This window comes from Phlebotomus argentipes, unplaced genomic scaffold (assembly GCF_947086385.1).
Source record: "Phlebotomus argentipes unplaced genomic scaffold, Phlebotomus argentipes genome assembly contig_5, whole genome shotgun sequence".
Classification (NCBI taxonomy): Eukaryota; Metazoa; Arthropoda; class Insecta; order Diptera; family Psychodidae; genus Phlebotomus; species Phlebotomus argentipes.
Window position 1 is genome coordinate 3,883,222 of NW_026776165.1, and position 18,465 is coordinate 3,901,686.

General features: G+C 36.3%; 1 protein-coding gene across 3 annotated transcripts in view; it reads right to left on the minus strand.

Moving 5' to 3' along the window:
• LOC132255755 (nephrin) overlaps positions 1-6,574 on the minus strand; it is a 63,124-nt gene extending 56,550 nt beyond the window's left edge. For all 3 annotated transcript variants that reach the window (XM_059751903.1, XM_059751902.1, XM_059751901.1), the window contains exons 1-2: positions 6,538-6,574; positions 2,445-2,490 (exon numbers count right to left, since the gene is read on the minus strand). In XM_059751903.1, the coding sequence (XP_059607886.1) occupies positions 2,445-2,490; positions 6,538-6,546 (55 nt within the window). In that variant the 5' untranslated portion in view covers positions 6,547-6,574. The remainder of the gene's footprint in view (positions 1-2,444; positions 2,491-6,537) is intronic.
• Between the last annotated feature and the right edge of the window lie 11,891 nt (positions 6,575-18,465).

The following is an 18,465-nucleotide window of genomic DNA, read 5'->3' on the forward strand; positions in this document are numbered from 1 at the left end:
TCCCTGACAAATACAGTAGCGAAAATTAAATAAAGACAATGCCTATTTTGCTCTAAATCAATGGTTTTGACCATATAAAACTAGCAATTTTCATCTGTTGGGGAATATTTAAACGCAATTAAAACCATTTTCTTGCTATGCATCAATAATAAATTACTCAATTTCTTGTCATTATAATAAGAAATTGACTAAAAATCACACTTTCTGCAGAGCAAAATGTTGTAATTTTCACGACTAAATGATTGTTCTTAAACGATCAACTTGGCTTCCTACTTAAGACTTCATAAAGAACTTGAGAACAGGATTTGGGCAGCAGTTGTGCGGAAAGGCATTAAAAATATAGAAAAAAAAGAAAGTTGACAAGTCCAAATCAAGACGCATTTCTAATGTAAATGTCTTCCAGACATTTCAAACTCATGATTTACAAGTTATAACATGGATTTAGAACCAAAAATGCAGTATCTTAACTTAATTTTCGCTGTCCTTTTGCGCATATCTCGCTACATTTTGCGATATATCGACTCCAAATTAAGATATCACCATGATTTCAACATCATTTGAAAGATCATAAAATTCTGATCATCTTTTGTCTTAAGATAAAAGTCTCTAAAATTGACAGAAATATCGAATTTTTAGCAGCAAAAGTAAAAATTGACTCAAAATTTCTTATATGTCATAAGTAAATTTTCGCTACTGTGTACATATATAAGGGAATATGTGTATTTTTATCTATTTTTGCGAGCAAGAGTCACACACACACACACAGGGTGGAAAGGCAAACATAAAAAGAGTCAATATAAAAGTTTTCTCGCAAAACTTTGCCAGGAGAGAGAAAAAAAGTTCCAACATTGAATATTATTTTGGAAAGTTTTTCTTGTCCCTTTTATTTAACTCAAGGGGGTGGTTGGTGGGGGTTTGGTGGGGGGAGAGAGAGAGGATGTAATTCCATGAAAATTATTGTGACTCTCTTGATTGCAGCAATTGTTACAGCTTTCAGGGGTTGATGTTTAATTTGTCTGTCAAATTGTAACAAGATTGATTGGTGTTTATTATTTGTATTTCGCCCATTTAGAGGGAGAGCAAAAGAACGACACACACACAGCGTTAAAAGAGGGATGAGAAATTCCCTTGTTATATATGTATGTAGTATTTTACAGTTTCGTGAAGGACTTATGAAGTATGTTGCCAAAGTTGAATCAACTTTCTCTCAAATATTATGCTAAAACTTTCATATTTGCAGCAAACTATTTTCAGATTTGTATTAATTAACCTACTTTTGCAGGCAGAATATTAAATATTTTATGGTGAAAATTTTTTTTTAATGAAAATTGTATAATTTTCAGAAAATTCATCAATATTGCACAAATTAATTTATTAAAGAGTCATTTTAATGTATAAAATCATTTATGGTTCATCAACTGAATCAATAAAACCATCAAAAGTCTTTAAAATTTCAATGAGAAATACTAATTTTTAAATTAAACAAATCATTTTAGACACTCAAGGGGGAAATAATGCAGCTAAACACAAACAGAGAATCACAAACACTTCCAAAACTTCAGCAGTTTTTGAGGTTATGTTTAACTTTTAAATAGTTTTTAACATATAAAACTTATGAATGTTCATAGTTTGCTTAATCACAAACTTTGCTCAACTTTTCTAATGATTATGAATTATTCCAACTAAAGGGCATAAAATTGTATTTTTCAGTGTTATTTTTTCACAAAGGTTTGCTCAAATTTCGTTACATAACCTAGACAAGAAATAGAAATTTTATTGAAGAAAATTGTGTAAAAAAATACATTTCAAAGTACTTCCATTTTCCATTGATCAATAGCATAAAAAAGTAATTATTGGGGGGAAAATGAGAGAAAATGGCTTTTCTTCGAAAATCATCTGGCCCCGCCCATTCGTTTGCCACTCCCACGAATGTCCCATGACAGATAGAGATCTATATCTTCTCCTCCCTCTGCAGACCACTTTCTGCAAATGCGCTGGCATCTTAGCATCGTGTAAATGTCAAGGCATTTGGCCGTTATTATGTATTATAAGTGATGTAGCGACAACACATGTGTGTATATTGGAGGAGGTGTTGATGCTAATGGCATCTTCTGAGTGTGTTCTTCCGGTTCGATATTACAGAAATCCATTAAGTGAAGAATCACCGTCACTAATCTACACTGAGACCGACCAAAAGTCTCCTGTTTCAAAAGTCAAACACACGTCAAACGGTGAGAAATCCTTATCAATATCAGGGATGGAATTTGTGACAATAAATAGTAAAAGTTATATATTGGACTGTGTTTTCTCCGTGACTTCTTCGTCTTTCTCTCTCTCTCTCTCTTTGCCTTCTCCCCAAACCAATATCATTGGTCATTTGATAAGGAAGACATTCTCACCCATGGGGTGTTGAGGGAAGAAATATAAAAGTTTTCATTACTCACCTCCAATTAGGATTAATGCCACTCGTGATAGTACCATTGTGACAGCCTGTGGGAAGAGAGAAAAGACCAAGGATGAGCAAGAAACGTGAGAAAAGACATTATGTGTGTGTGAGGACAAGTTCACATTTTATCACAAAATAATTTCTCACTATGTCGTATCGATTGTGCAACAAGACGACGAAGAAGTTTTCAAGGGAAAAATTTAAAAGAGTGAACAAGTGTAAATTTCACTTTAAATAAATAAAAGTCTCTCCATTTTCTCCACTCCTCCTCAAGTATGTTTGTATGTACAACATCCATTCCGCATTGCAACTCCTTCGCGCCATCCTTTGGAGTAAGGCGAAAGAATTGCAGGAGAGAAACTTTTGACCAGCGAAAACTCCTTGATTTCAAAATCCTCAATGTTACACATTCAGAAGGTTCTTTTCGAAACAGAACAACTTGGCATTTTCCCTCAATTCCATTTGCAAATGTTGCACACACTCACAAAATGTACGCCAAAAGTTTCAATTTCCCGCATTTTATTCCACTTTACTCACACACAAAATACTGAGTGACAAATTTGTCTGTTTCGCCATTTTTTTTTTTTTTCGTTTTTCAACCCTCCCCCAAACTCTTCAAATGTAAGATAAAATATCCCTGACTTTTATTGCTCCTCCAGTCATTCATTCAAACTATAGAGCGTACGAAAAAATGTGTCCCAGCGTGTTAAACAAATACAAAACACGCAGTTTGAATACAAAAACACATACAAATTCAAATACGAATCCATCTAGATGATGAAACTCTGCATAATCACGATAAATAATCATTGCAATTAACAATATATCATAATAAATGCATTGTGATGTTTTTTTTCGTGTCATTCTCAATTTATTCGTTTCGTTGAACGAAAACGAAATGGATATTTAATCTTGTTATCTCTTCAAAATTTATACAGAAAATAATTGTGCACTCATTTCAAAAGGTAAGAAGAGATTTCCACATCTGAAAAGCTTACAAAAACCACTGAAATATTCAACATTACCTAAATACTTGATCTTTAGTCGAATATTTACGGTTTTACGCAAGGTTTAACATTAAAAACGAGTGGAAAACTAAAAAAAAAACCTCTTAATTTTTGCACAAAAGAGAATCTTAACTAATGCTAAAGAAAATCGAAAGTGTTCTTTAATCATTCAATATTCATCTTAAAGTTAACCCTTTATTCATTTTTGTACCCACAAAATCTTCTAATTTCTGTATTAAACAGAATATAATTCCTTTACCAAGTATTCTCCTTTAATTACTTATAATAATCTACAAACTATTTAAAATATATGTATATTCTTTATATGAATTATAGTTAATTATTATTGCACAATTCCTTCTATGGCAATATTCTTTCTTTTCCACTTTGTATTTTCTCTTCCATATGTGTTGGCAAATATATACGATAGAATTGTAAACACACCAAATATTCCTTTATTGCAATTTCCTCCAGTGCAACAATACAAGAAATAAATAGTGGTGCCATAAAGTGTGTGTATATATAGGAAAAAAAAATGGAAAATTCTGAATTTTTTCCCGCTTTTTCCACTTTAAATGGCAAAAACAAATATTTCTTCTGCATGACGTGAGCATTACGCTGGTGTTCTTCTAAGTATGCTTCAAAAGGTGTTCCTGCGCACGAGAGGAACAAAGCAGGAAAGGATGCTTTTTTTTCTCATTCCTCACATTATTATTAATTCTTTAGTTGCTCAAGTGATGGTATAAAAAATTCTGACAACTGCATATGCGCGCAACACATCAAGAATTAACCACCGTAGAAACAAGGAATTTATATTACATATTTTTAATACATTATTCAGTGATGAGAGACGAAGGAAAGCATGCGAATTAATATTACATTGTTGAAAAATGCAAATGCTATATTTAAATGAATGAAAAAGTGACAACACTGTTAATATCAAAGTTAAATTAATTTATTTACTGGCATTTTCATTAGATTCTCACAATACTTTATGCTCTCCTTTATCCTTTATAAAAACTCACAACAAAGCTTTCGCAACTGAATAACTTTGAAAGTGCAAAGCTTTTAGGTGTTTAAAGTAAACACACGCGGATTAGAAACGCAAAAACAAATCTCAAATTTGTGTCTCAAAGTGAATACAACATAATACAAGGGAAAAATATTTTTGGATAAAATCCTCAACACTTTCCAAGATTTTAGACTTTATGGATTAAAGTCAAATAATAACTGAAATCTTACCGAAATCTAACTGACAAACTTATAACTCTGATTTTCAGACATTTCACGGCTCTTAATTAAACTTTTTGATTCAAAATTGAGGTTATGTTTGACTTTCTTCCATATTCCATTATTAAAATCACGATTTTCATTGAGTAAAAACGCGCAATTCTACCAAAAAAGGAAAATTTTTTCAGTTTAGGCACAAGAATCTCTACTTTAAGTTGATATTTAGTCTTAAATCAGTGACTTTACCTAGAAAATTGTGTGAAAATGAAGACGTGCTTGATGCGTAAGATACGTAAATATGAATTGCTAATGATTCAAACCAGTGTAAATATCCTGTGAGGAGGAAAACAACATCATCAGTGATTGTAGATTGAGGTGACGTGTTGCCCTGGTAAAATCCTGTTGCAGAAGGATAATTTGATTTGATATAACCATTCTCGCAATGCTCTCTTGACCACACAATATATTGTATGTTGTTGGAGGAGGAAAAAAAACGACACAATCTCAGTTTGTGGAGAAAATGAAGCTGTGTCTTGGTTGTGTGCAGTGCAGATGGACGAGGAAATTGATAAACTTTTTAAACATTCAACACACTGCAGACATCTTTTCTAAAGCTCTCAGCTTAATTAAGACGGTGAAAGAAGTTTCCTCTGGGAGAAATACCTCCGCAATGTACTGCACACACTTTTATGTATCATTAAACCTTAAATTGTACTTTAACAGAGATATTACATCCATCTCCTTGGCATGGGAGCTTCACTGCTCAGATGATTAATCAGGGGTTGGAGAAGGAAGGAAGGAAGGAAGGTTAAACCATTCAATGGGGGAAATAATGTGGCTTTGCATCTGCACTTTCTGTCACTTCCACACAGTTTAAGTATAGTTTTACGACTTTTTCAATTTGTTCTCCTCATTTTTTCAAATTATGATACAAAAAAAGAAGACAAAAACCACAAAATCGTGCAACTTTTCTACGAAAATTTTGAAAAAAGATTAATTTTAAACTAATTTGTCTCATTTCTGCAAATATTATTACTACAGATGATCTGTTAACGACGCTTGACTCGCGTGTCACGCACGAAACAACACTTTGACGACATAAAAATGCCCAAAATCTTTTAATTTTCACACACTGAAAATGTTCTTTGCCACCTTAGTTGATTTTAATAAGTCTTCAAGCACATTTTACTGAAATAACTTCTATAAAAATCATCTTTTCATATTTTGCATGAACTTTTTTCATAGTTTTCTAGTGGAAAAATTCAAAAATATCCCAAATAATAATGAAAATTCAGTGTTTAAGAATATTTTAGGACAATTCTGAAAATCTAAAATTAATATGTTTGTCAGAAAGACTATTTTATGCGAATAAATGCAATTTTAGACAATTTTATAAGACAAAAATACAGATATTTTACATCCAAGTCATTTGAATAAAGAGAATTTCTTTAGAGCAATTACAGACTAGCCGATTAACCAACGAGAGGATAAGCGAGAGTGCGAGTGTGTACGACTGACAGTTCGCTTAGCGAATGATCGCTGAATACACCAAACAGTGTCGCTAGTGTTGATAAAGAAGTATAACTCCTGAGTGTGTTTAGCGCCAGTTCAGCCACGAATAATGGTTGATCCATATTTGAGTGTGTAAAGGCGTAGATCAACCACAATTTATCGCTGATCTGACCTTCTGACACACTCCAAGCTCATCCACGGAGGATTGATCCAAATTCGCGCCGATTCGAGAATCAGCGGCAAGTCTGTAATTGCTCTTACTTTCCAAAAATACACAAGACATGAATTATGGAAAAAATCGACTTTTCTGGCGTCATCATCTCCCCCTTGAGCACAACTTACCAATTGCATTTTGATGAGTTTGGGGTGCTATTTTCGCAGGTGTAGAGTCTCTTTTGAGATCTCACAGTGACGACTTCCTCATGGAGTGCAATGTTCTTGAGCACATTGAGTATACAAGAATTAATCCAAAAGATGGGGAGAAGCGAGTCTCCACAGATGAATTTTCCACTCTCTCTCTCTCTCTCGCTCTTGTGTCAGATCCTGATTGAGGAGACGCACTTACAATATTCCTGCACTATCAATAATTCTCATTCACTGGCATGTTTTTCTTAATCCTCCAGTAATATTTACTATATATACTTGGCTCCTGTATTAACGTATTATTATTTAGACATTGAATTATTACGAAGATTCCAGTTTATTATCTATCTATCACTTCAAAAGGGGGAGTTGAAATGCACACACTTTTGACGTAAAACAAATAAGTTTGGGAAAAAGCGTCAAAACAATAAAGCACAACACTTGTTAATTCCGCCAAACACAAACTATAAGGGAAAATTCACAATTTGGCAATTCATTCTGTTCATATTCGAATGTCCTCTCGCTCTTCAATTCAATTATCTGATCCTCTTTGTCCCTCTCTCATCACATTTGCGGCAATTTTTTCCACAATCTCTGTGATGTGCATGAGCTTTTTCTGGTCGCACATCCGTTTCAGCACAGCGCAACTTGTTAGATTAGAATTAACTGAAGGGGCGGATTCCTGTGGTTCAAATCACTGATAAAGCACATGGAGAAAGAAATTAATTTCAATTTGATTGTCACAGTGAAAATTTGTGGTTAAAATGTAAATTTGCCACAAATTCGCCCAACCAAAGGCATTTTCAGTGGGTGGCTTTTGAGCTGGGCAAAGCGACTGAAGAGTGTGTGAGAGAGAATGAAGGAAAAAATTAGTTAATATTGCTAAACTCACGTCCACAGAGTGGCACAATTGACATGCAACAAAGACTTTACAGAGGGTAAAGATAATATGCCTTAAATCCTTACAACAATTGAAATTTTGCCACTCTTTGCACACTTTCTGTAAGAATCCACTTGAAAACCGCTCTATTTTACACGTCTTTTCTCACCATAACCTCAAAATATCTCTAAGATATTTTAGTTAAGTTCCACTTGAAAACAATTTGCAATGTTTCATGACATCAAAGGAATTCAATTCAATGGGAAGAATATGTTGTATTCAATTTCAATGTGATATTTCTGTAATAAGCCACTTAGAACCGTTTTAACCGAAGAATTAAATCCAAACATAACCTCAAAAATATCACTTAGAGTTTTTAAGACCCTTTTTGAAAACTTTGAAGGTCACAAAACCTTTTTTTGAGTTGACAATGAATTGAAAATCATCCAGAAAGTATTTTAAAGAAATGTTTTCCTAGTCCAAATGACAATTTTTTAGGTTATGTTTGATCTTATCACAATTTTCAATGTTTCTTGACATCAAAATGTCATAATAGCGATGTTTATTGCATGCAAGAGTTCAATTCTGCCAATGACTAGCAATTGATTCACTAAATCTGTTCTTGATTTGTTACATAACCTAGAAAAAAAAATATTTTCACTGTTTCTATGGAAAAATCAAAAGAAATCCAAAGAATTTGAATGTTTTGTCAGTGAAAAATGGCGTCCATCGTAGATTTTACTCTAAAAATTAAAGTTGTGCCACATTTTCCAAGTTCTAAATCACTTTTTTTGAGGTTATGTTTGATTTTAGCACAAATTGCAGTGTTTTTTTGGCATTAATAGCAATCTTTTGGACTTAAGCATAACAATTTATATGCTAGAATGTGAATTCTTCACTAAATCTGCCCTTAATTTCTCACATAACCTAGAAAAGTATTATTATGAATGTTTCTGTATGAATATTGCAAGATTTCAAACACTTCCACTGATCTGTACAACACTTCTCATCATATTAACACTTCCCCTTGAAACAGTATCGACATTATTAGAGGGTTTTTTTCTCTCACTCTATTGATAACAAATTCAATTTTGTCTGTTTCTCACAATCTCCAGTCGCTTCGCCATTGCATAAGTAATTGAAAAAAAAGGAATGATTTTGCATTTCAATTGCCGGTCTTTGTGACACAATCTCTGGGCGCTCTCAATATCGCTCTCTCTCTCTCTCTCTCTCTGTCTGACGCACCCTCGCCGCATTTGATGGTTTTCAGCCATGGGGGAAGGGGAGAAAATTGGCCCATTGGAAAGTCTTGAAGATGAAAATTTTATGCCGAAAAAAGCCCGTAAAAATCTTTGGCCATGAGAAAATGTGTGTCCGGAAAAATGGGCAGCAAAGAATGTGAATCAGAAATAAATATGTTGAAAATTTTGTCTCACTATCAAAGTTATTTAGAGTGGATTTGGGGGTTGATTCGGGGGAAAATTCGATGCTGAACAGTGAGCAAAGGATTGTCGAAGCGACTCCATCACTATTTTCTTCTCTCTCTTGGTGGAAAATCTTGTCACTGTGGCGGATTTATTTTCGAATTCTCTCCTGTGGAGAGTCAAAAGCTCCTTCTATTTATTTATCGCGTGTGATGTTAGAAGAGCCAAAAAAGGAGGGGGGAATTGGGGTGGAAAGAGAAGAGAGTTTTAGCATTTTCCTGGGTGATAAAATGTACGAGTCAGCATTAATGCAGATAAAACACAAAACAACATCCTTTTTATATTGGCGAAAGACTTTCTCTCCTCTCGTCGTGCCAATTCTCTTCCCTTTTTTTTCCCTGAAAATGGGAAATGGTTTGAAATTTTGTGCTTATACGGCAGAGCCTGACCGAGAAAGTAAAAAAAAACGAAAGAAGTTGAGGATATGCGATGAGGCAGAAAAAAAGCGAGACAGTTTGCCACTTGAATTTTCGCTTTTTGGGGGGGTGAAAAATTTTCACCCCAAACTATTGATTTGCTCGCAAAACCGAAAACACACTTTCTTGTAATTCTGCTTGTGAGATTGAGAGCAGAGAGGAAAGGCAAGTCCGGGAGCCACCCTGAGTCACAAAGCATCCACCATAGCCGAAGAAGGGTGTAGCATTTACAGTGGAGAGAAGGAATTTTGCACACACACTGGGGGATTAAGGAGAATGTGAAGCTGTAGAGCCTGCAGACGATCCACGGAAAAGGTCAAAGTTCTGTGAAAATCATAATGACGACATCTCCCGGGGCGGGAGAAGTTGATGATGGTTTGGAAAATCAGACACAGAATGTCTTCGCACTATAACTCCTTTTTTCACACAGTCACCACATCGGGAAATGGAGAACTTTCACAATTGTATGTCCTGCGGTTGATGTAAATTGGCCATTTGTGCCCCCGAAACACAGTCCTTTTCCAGAAAAAAAAATACCGTCCCGAAAAACACCTTTTTTTTCCACACTCTCTCACTCAATATATGCAATACGCGCGCCCACAGAAAGATGTTCCTCTCCGGTTGGCTATTAAAATTGTATATGCTCCCTTTTGCGCCCTACAACTTCTCTCCGCACAGCACAGACAATTTTCGGATAACACAGAAGTCAAATTACGCGCGCGCGCGCACTCCGCAATGGTCACCGTGCAAGCTCCAACTGAGGCCATGAATCGGAATGCGCACGAAGGCATGCGAAAGAGTGGCGAAACCTGTTTTGCCGCCGAACGCACATCGGCCGGCGCTCGGTCGTGTGCCTGACCGTGCGCACTTTAATATCACACAGACACACCGAAACACCATCATTCGCCCGTCAAGTTGCTCGCTTTTTCGAAGAAATAATCGAAACGCGCGGTGCATGGCGAGATAAAAATTCTATGCCAGCAGCATATCGGCAAACGCCTCGCCGACGAGATACACTGTTACAAAACATAAAACAAACACTCTCCGCGGCGAGCTTTCGCCGCAACGCCAGCTTTGACTGCTGTGCGCCTCCGGCCAAGGGGGAGATAATAAGGATAACAGAAGTTTTGGGATGTGAAAGTGTGCAAAAACTTCCAATTTTCCTTCCCTGAATGGATTTCCTTACATTTTTCCACTGATAACAATCACAATAATCTTTTTCTAGGTTATGTAACGAATAAAGAACAGATTTAGTCAATCAATTACTTGTAATTGGCAGAACTAAACATTTTCACGCAATAAAAAAATCGCTATTCCGAATCTTTCATGCCAAAAACAACATTGCAAATTGTATTGGAGTAGAACATAACCTCAAAAATGGTTATTTGGACTAGAAAAACATTTCTTTAAAATACTTTCCGGACAATTTTGATGCTGAATCAGCAATTTTACCTTCATTGCCTAATCATAACAGAAGATTTTGTGATCTAGAAAGCTTCTAAATGGATATTTTTGAGGTTATGGTCGTAAAGTATGTTCTAAAATAGCTGTTTTAAATCGATCCTTATAGAAAAATCGGAAGGAAACTTAATAGATTCATTATAATTTGCGAATTATGGCGGAAACAGTGTAAATATTTCAATTGCTGGAAGTGTTTATGAAGTGTTGTACAGATTGAAGGCATATTATCTCCCCCTTGCCTCCGGCAGGACTTCGCATGACGGCTCATTAGGCAAAATTATTATTTAAATTTTCTTGCGATCAAAGGCATGCACAACAGGCTAATCGCAGAATAATTTCAAATTGCATTCACCTGTTTTTGCTTCCTCAAACGCTCTGCGAAAATTACATATAGTTTCCTCTGCCTGCTCTGATGCGAATGGGGAAAATTCACGGTATCCGGCAAGGGGTTGGGGAGTTGATGAAGTGGAACAAGAATCGATGCTTCGCGTAAGCAAATACTGAAATTGTCTGCGTCTCTAGTTATCTACAGTGCAACATATATATATTATTGGACTATAATTTAGCAACTAGACTTGCAAATGTTGCACTATATAGATTCTGGATTATATATCAATGGAATTCTGTGGTGCAGATAGAGAAAAAATCAATATTTTCACATCAATACAACTATCTGCGATCGAGTAATAAATAAAATCTCGCAAAATCAACTAAAATAGACTCAGGGAGGCTAATTATGAGGAAATATGGTCCGTTTGTCGTTCCACCATTTTGAATTAACCTTAAACGCCTGCAACTCGGCAACTAGACGATGGATTCGAATAGGATTTTAGTATGTTGTAGTCCAGGTCAGGACAGATCTAAGAACAGCTCATAACTTCCCATGGAAACAATAGAACCGTAGTTTTGGCGGCTTAAAGTTTTCACTTTGTATTATCATAACTTTGGTCCTTTTTGTCCGTTCCTTGTGATCTTGGGCTCGTCTGATAATTTCTTTTATATTCAATTTCAGGACAAATTTTAATTTTACATCTCTAGTTCGTCTTTCGCTTCAAACTTCTTAATTAGTTACACTTTTCATCCCGAAAAAAAAACACCCTTTTGCAAAGTTTTGCAAAGACGCACCTGACCCGGAGAATTTCCTTGAAATTCGGTCGCTTTTTCAACACTGCCGTGACTCATGCAAGTTTTTCCCGAAGGACCATTTCACTCAGCGCGCACACTTCTGCTCTGTTGCACTCACACAGCTAATGCAGATTTCTTTCATCCCCCAACGAAGTGAGTGCAAATAGAAAATTGTCGTGCAATTAAGAGGACTTTTCCCGGTCAATATTGTTTCGTCTCTCACTTTCCCTCATGTGCGCCACACATTCAGTGTTTTTTATTTTTTCGGGGGGCCCAAAAAAGGTTCGCGCCACTTTTTTCGACGGTCCGCGCGCGCCCACGGCGGACAAATTATATCCGCAGCTCTATGCATGCCACTTAATTTGAATGCTCTTAATGGACAACCGTGCGTCAGATGACGAGCTCAAAGCGTGGGATTTCACTCAAGAGTGAGCGCAAGACTCCAGGAGTAATCCCTCCTGAGGCTCATGTGTCTTCGTGGTTTGGCGATATGAAAATGGATGTCATCAATGGGGATCACTCAATTTGCCCCGGCATTAGTGTCCTCGTCGTTGTCCTCGCCGGGAGACACACATCTTCGTCGGTGGGATGATGAGAGAGACTCGAACCTTCATTACCTACCACATTTCACTATCAATGTGGGACGCCGGCAGGTCGCTCGGGACGGAGATAAAGGCAAATTGTTTCCTTCAGTGTTCTTGACGAGAGATTTCACCTGAGAATTTTTTCTTCATCGTGTCCACTTGTAAATCTTTAGTGCGTTTCTCTCATTTTTTCTCTCTCCACGTCTCTTCTGCCCTCTTTTAGCATACAACACGGGTCGTCACGGATGTCTTGAGATTTAAAAAGCTACTTTTTTCGCTTTCTTTCGCTAAAATGTTAGCCATTCGGTTTGCCGTACTAGCGAACGTAGCGTTGACGAGTCAAAGTACTGATGCGCTGTTAAATGCATAGATGTCGCATCATGTAAAACCATGCCATTTTAATAATATACTTCGTGATAACAACACTCAAGTAAATTATATAAATAGCGCTATGAAAAAAACCTCAAAAGCGAGAAATTTACAGTCCTTTTAGGCTTCAAATGCACATTTTCATATGGCACAGGAAACCGGATGAAGGGAAATCCATAAAAGTTGAATTTTATCTTTCCTTTATCGCTTCCTTAAAAGTAAAATTTGTATTATTTTTCTACCACTTCCGGGTATTTTCTGCTCAATATTGAGCAGATAAAAGCACTTTTCTCTGCACATTAAATGATCATTCCTCAAACTGCGCCTTTACAGTTCAAATCATTCGCGAGGGAACACCTGAACTTGCCCGTGTTCTGCTGTGGAAGTGATTTATGCTATGCGCCACAGAATATCACAAAACAGCCTTCCACGTATTTAAGGCGACAATAATACTTAACTGGCTTCGACTGGGTTTCTTCCTCGTCTAGTGTGTCACCCGAATATCCATTGAGTCATATCTCTGGGCCTTTTGCGCTGTCCGGGTGGTAATTGGGCGCGAGGAGGGTCGAAAGGAGGGAAATCAAAGGAGAGACCTATAAATATTGATAACGCTCCGATGTGGCGGCGGTGTTTGTCATAAAGGAACATTTCTCAAAATGCGTGTCGACAAGTGAATGAAATTTCTGCGATAATTCCTTTTGATGCTGTGCGCGCGATTCATGCCGGTCTCTTTTTCTCACCCATTCAAACACACATCTTCACCCAGACAAATTTCAAGACACATTCTCATGTCACCTTTTCCACATCATTCACACCGAAGGGATGAAATTGAAGCATAAATTTTGTGAATAAACTTTAACCAAAGCGAACGAGAGAGAGACTCCAAATCACATTATGCGAATGCGAATATCACACACAAAACACTTAAGCATGGGGAATTCCGAGAGGACACAAATTCTCATCATCGTGCCCAAAATACCATTTCATATATGATTGATGTTACGACCATCAATGTCTTTCACCCATGATAACACGCACATTTACGGAGGGATTTCGTTGGGTGAATGCGGAAAATATTTAATTACAATAACGTGTGTTTGTTCTGCTCAATCTCACATGATAATAATTCATATATAGCCAAAAAGTACTAATTAAGTTGAGTCGCTTTTTTCTTCTCCCAAAACACCACAGCTTCTCCCTATTCTTCTTATGCTTGCGCCTGTCTTTATAGATCATTAGCTTTTCACACTGTTCTAATCAGCAGTTCATGCGGATCGTGAAGAAATCTATATAACTTCAGGTCACTTTTCAAGTTTCCAGCATTTTACAAATTACTTCGTCAAACATGTCCAACTTTTGATGACTTAGGGAAGAGTGGGGCAGAATGGAACAGAAATTCCGAATATCGCAATCAAGAATATTTTAGAAAAAGAAGCAAATTTAGCTTGAAATTTAGTTTATTCTTCTATTCCAATCATTTATCGCATATTTAGAGTTTGTTTTAGAGAGCCTTTTCAAAGAGAATATTGGAGTTAAGTAACGTATTTTCATGTTTTTTTTATTGTATTCATGACATTCTTGTAAGAATTGAAAAAAAAGAGTTTTCTTACACTAAAGCAATGAAAATCCTTAAGTTTTCTCCTCATTAGATTATCTATTGGCCATGAAATATTACTCAAAGGCTTTCTTTAGCATTTCCTTAGAATTTCATCGTAAAAATTACTGAAACAATGCAGAAATGTGGAGCATGAAGAAGAAGATTCAAAAGACCGAATAGAATTTCCCACCTTTCATATCAAATTGCCCCGCTCTCCTCTACACTTGAAATCTTGTGGCCTATTTTGAGGCCAATTCAGTGACTTTACGATTGTGATCCCAAAGAAAATCGATGGAGATCTTATCAAGGAGTATTAATAACCTGAGTTTTTATTTAAAAACCCCTCAGAAAAGTCTTCTTTGCCAGTTAAAATGTGAGTCAGCAAATGCTAAAGTGAAATATCATCACAATTCCATTCAGTTTCAATTGATTTCACGTCCAGAAGCTGTTGAACATGCAATGAACAGCGGGTTCACCTGTTCCAGCAATCGGACAAGAGTGTATTAATTATGCTTCTTCCACCTTCTGTGCAGCCACTTTTGCTTATTCTAATTTCCCACCCAGGATAACTATGCGAATCCTCACGTCATCATGACGAAAAGGGAGAAAGAGAGTTTCTACGGTGCAGGAGAAGCCAAAACTAAATGTGATGTTAGAAGACATTATCAAAGATTTTATAGTTATATTCCTTGGCTTTCATTGTATACATTTTATTCCACTCCATGCGATGTCATTCTCGTCTGAGGCGTTTTTTTCTCCTTCTTCTCTCAAGCATTTCTTTTCGGTGGCACAGAAAACTCACACCCTCGCCGTCAGTCGGTACAACAAATATACACAATATGTTGTAAAGAAATGCGTTGATACTGAGCCAAAAGTGAGAGAAGAACAGCGGAGAATGTCGAGTGGAGGATGAAAAAGTACAAATGAAAAAGGCTCGGCCTAAATAATCCGTGAAACAGTCCCAGTCAATTTACCACGAATCCATTATTACATTTCTCCGTGTGCCCAAGAATCCTCCACTGCGAGGGTCCTTGAAGTCAGGACGAAGAGGGAGAGCGGCAGTGGAGTAAAGTCAAGTGTAAATTAATAAAATCAGAAAGCGAGAAAAATTTACTACTTTGCAAATATGCGCCATATTTCTCCGTGTTCAAATGTATGAGACATTTTTCCACACATACAAATTTTCCTGGAAATTATGTCAATTTCTCCACGGCAGGTGCTTAAAATCCACACTCGAAATTATATCCAATAAGAACCACAATCACTGTATGTTTAACTCTCCACTTACTTAAACACAATCTTCCTTGAGTTTCAGAAGCTTCTTTCAATTTCCTAACGGATAACTGAAGTTATAGATATTCAGATAACTTGGAAAGTTCAGGAAAACTATTTCAATTTCCCTTCCACTTGGTTTCTCATAAAAAATTTCACCGCAACTTTATATTCTGTGTATTCAGTGAACAATATAAGATTGTGTTTGCGGTTAAGAGGATTTGAAGAAGCAAAATCGAGCTTGACATAATTTTTAAGTAATACATTTCAGCGAGAGGTTTCAGACGAGCCCAAGATCATAAGGATTGGACAAAAAGGACCAAAGTTATGATAATACAAAGTGAAAACTTAAAACCGCCAAAACTACGGTTCTATTGTTTCCATGGGAAGTTATGAGCTGTTCTTAGATCTGTCCTGACCTAACCTGTCTACAACATACTAAAATCCTATTCGAATCCATCGTCTTGTTGCCGAGATGCAGGTGTTTAAGGTTAATTCAATATGGCGGCGTCACTGATCAACTTAGTTTGATTTTTCCATCAAACTGAAATAAGCCAACGATCGTGAAAGCTGGTGACGATGAAAAGCTACAATTAGGCCAATATTATCCTTGAGATGCCGAACACAATAACCATAAATTAACTAAGCGAGAACAATTCATAATGACACTCATTTCTTAAGCCGACCAAAACCTCCAGACTGTTCTTGACAAAGAACCGCTCAAACTATCCACGCACGCAAAGCGTTACGAAGACTACGAATCCCCATCACAACTCGAAAAGGTTCGAAATTAGTGAGCATTGACGTCTTCAACCGCTCTTTATTCATCAACCCTTTCTTCTTGGAACTCCTGACCGGCAATGGGATCACAGCAAAATTGCCCTATTTTACGGAAGAACACACGAAATTTGTTCCTCAAGAAGCTAAAACATGAATTTGTAGTCTTGAGTCTAAAAAAAAATAGCATTTTAAGTGTTGCAAAGAGCAATTTTTGTGTTTTGGCTTTAACATTTCCTTACAAGGGGCAGATATTGCGGTCTGAAGTGGTGTACAGCTTGAAAGGAAGTGTTAGGAATTAGAAGTGGCGAAATATTTGCACTGCAAAAGCTTCTGTTTGAACAAATTGAGGCATTTTCTAAATTATTTAACCTAAAATAATCAATTTGATCGCTTTTTTGAGGTTATATGATCGATTTAAAACAAATTCTGGTGTTCAAATAACCCTCAAAATCATCTAATTTGTGTTTAATCTGAGAATATTTCTCTTTTCTCAGCGCAATTTAGCATATGTGTTGGAAAAAACTCCATATTGGTTGTGAAAAAGCTTAGAAGTTAATCATAACCTCAAAAATGTCACTTCTAGTGTAGAAAAATGTCTCTTTGCTATGTTTTTTTTGCTGTTTGTGCTTTAATATGGCAAATTTAACTTCAAGTTACAAATTTCCATGTTTTAAAGGAGTAAAATTAGTGTAAGAAGGATATTTAGATAGGATTCATAACCTCACAATTTGGTCAGAAGTTTTCTAAGCATTATCCGAAGACAAAAATAGGAAATTAAGACAGAAAATAATTATGATCAAACTGTGAGGCAATAAAATTATTTCTTACAATCTTAAATCTAAGCTTTTGAAGAGGTTTAAACCTCTTGAGACGAGTAAAACACGGAATAAAAGTTGAAAAGTCATAATTTGGTGTTAAAAACTGTTGAAGAAGTCGTAAAAGCGAAGGAAAATGTCTTTAAAGACGATCAAAAGTGTCTGATGTGTTGAAGTTTCTGCACAGAAACTGGTGAAATTGTCAGAAACAGATTGCAGCCATATTATCTTCCCCTTGTTCTATGCATTTTCCAATGAACTCCCTAAATGACGCACTAAAATTGCTGCAATTCAATTGCAATTGCGTGCAAAATAGTGCAACGGCGGAACTCTCAAGAGTGGCCGTTCTTTTCCAATCTCTCCTATTCCCAAAATGCACATACAGGCAAATGACCGTTCCATTTCCCTGTGGAAATAAAGCACATATTGCGCTGAAGTTTCATTTCTACTAAAGGACAATATGGGATATCTTTTGCATAGATAAACACCATAAGATATGTAAGCTAATATCGTATATTTGCTTAAGCTAACAGGGTTAATTCTTTTTCTGCTGTTTCAACATGCTCCTCTGCATGTTACCATCATTTCTCGAGTTTGAATTCACATTTTGTCTCACAGCAAAATACATACAAGATGCTACATATATTAGGAGCAAACATACATATGAATGCATTATTATTAACCGAATTGCAGGATAAAAGTTTGTTGCGCTGAAGTTTTCCACTCACGCTGATAGCGTGTAATTATTTTCATATAGACAAAATAGGGGCTGGATTCTTTGAACACTGAAATCGGTTTTATATCAATCACATAACCTCAAAAAAAGCAATCAAATTGATTTTTCTAGGCAAAATAATTTAGAAAATGCCTCAATTTGTTCAAACAGTAGCTTTTACCATCACTTCCACAAACTCCTAACACTTCCATGAAGTTGTACACTACTTCCGACCGCAATTTCTGCCCCTCGCCGGACAGTGTGCAACATAATTTGTTGTACTTCACCAGCACCTGGACTGACTAACTTCCACAAATGAAATCTTTCTGCCCACAATCGCACGATTGAAGTCTCAATCGTGTCACACAATTGGCGTGAGTGGCGAGAAGAGCTCCGTGATTTGCCCAAA